General features: G+C 40.9%; 1 protein-coding gene across 1 annotated transcript in view; it reads left to right on the plus strand.

Annotated features, from left to right (window-relative positions):
- Window positions 15-1,065, plus strand: part of LOC104729053 (putative inactive flavonol synthase 2) — a 3,111-nt gene continuing 2,060 nt past the window's right edge. Inside the window, exons 1-2 of the mRNA XM_019232834.1 lie at window positions 15-460; window positions 787-1,056. Of these exons, the coding sequence (XP_019088379.1) occupies window positions 81-460; window positions 787-1,056 (650 nt within the window). The 5' untranslated portion in view covers window positions 15-80. The remainder of the gene's footprint in view (window positions 461-786; window positions 1,057-1,065) is intronic.

Below are 1,065 nucleotides of genomic sequence, written 5' to 3' on the forward strand. Positions count from 1 at the left end.
CCTGTGCTACTCATCACAAACTTTCACAAATTCAAACTTATAATATACCTCTCACCTCCCCATTATTTTCAGCAACAATAATGGAGGTCGAGAGAGACCAACACACATCTCTTCTGGCCGAGACGATCCCAATAGTCGATCTAAGCAACCTTGACGAAGAGCAAGTGTCTCGTGCGGTGGTGAAAGCGAGCGAAGAGTGGGGGATTTTTCACGTGGTTAATCATGGAATCCCGATGGATCTGATAGGGCGGTTGAAAGAGGTTGGTGCACAGTTCTTTGATCTCCCGGAGACAGAGAAGAATGCCGTAGCCAAACAAGCTGGCTCCAAAGACTTTGAAGGTTACACCACGAATCTCAAGTATGTCAAAGGAGAAGTTTGGGCCGAGAATCTTTTTCACAGAATCTGGCCACCCTCGTGTATCAATTTTAGTTACTGGCCCAAAAATCCTCCTCAATACAGGTACAAGCTAATCTTTGGCTACAAATAAATTGCATAGCTAGTTTGGGAACCAATAGCATAGGCTAAAGTATTTTAAGATCTATTTTACGTTAAATTTTGAAAGAAATAATTGACTTGTATGCCATATGAATAATAAGAGTTACTAAATGATTTAACTAGTAAAAAGTAAAAAAACATTACGTTTTTAAAACATGAAAATATTAGAAAATAAAATAAAAACTTTTCATCACCTTTATTCCCTCTTTTCGTATCCAATTCATTCTGTTGATACGTTTCTATGTTAGCCATTTATCATCCGTTTGATTGTTGGGACATGGCAATACTAGGGAAGTGATTGAGGAGTACACAAAGGAGACTAAGAAGCTATCAGAGAGGTTTTTGGGGTATTTATCAGAGGGACTAGGGCTAACACGTGAGGCTTTGATACAAGGTCTTGGCGGCGAATCGACCGAGTATGTAATGAGGATCAACAACTACCCTCCTGACCCCAAACCGGATTTGACTCTGGGAGTACCAGAGCACACTGATATCATCGGGATCGCGATCATCGTCACCAACGAAGTTTCAGGGCTCCAAATTTTCAAGGACGATCGCTGGTTCGATGT

Source organism: Camelina sativa, chromosome 11 (assembly GCF_000633955.1).
Source record: "Camelina sativa cultivar DH55 chromosome 11, Cs, whole genome shotgun sequence".
Lineage (NCBI taxonomy): Eukaryota > Viridiplantae > Streptophyta > Magnoliopsida > Brassicales > Brassicaceae > Camelina > Camelina sativa.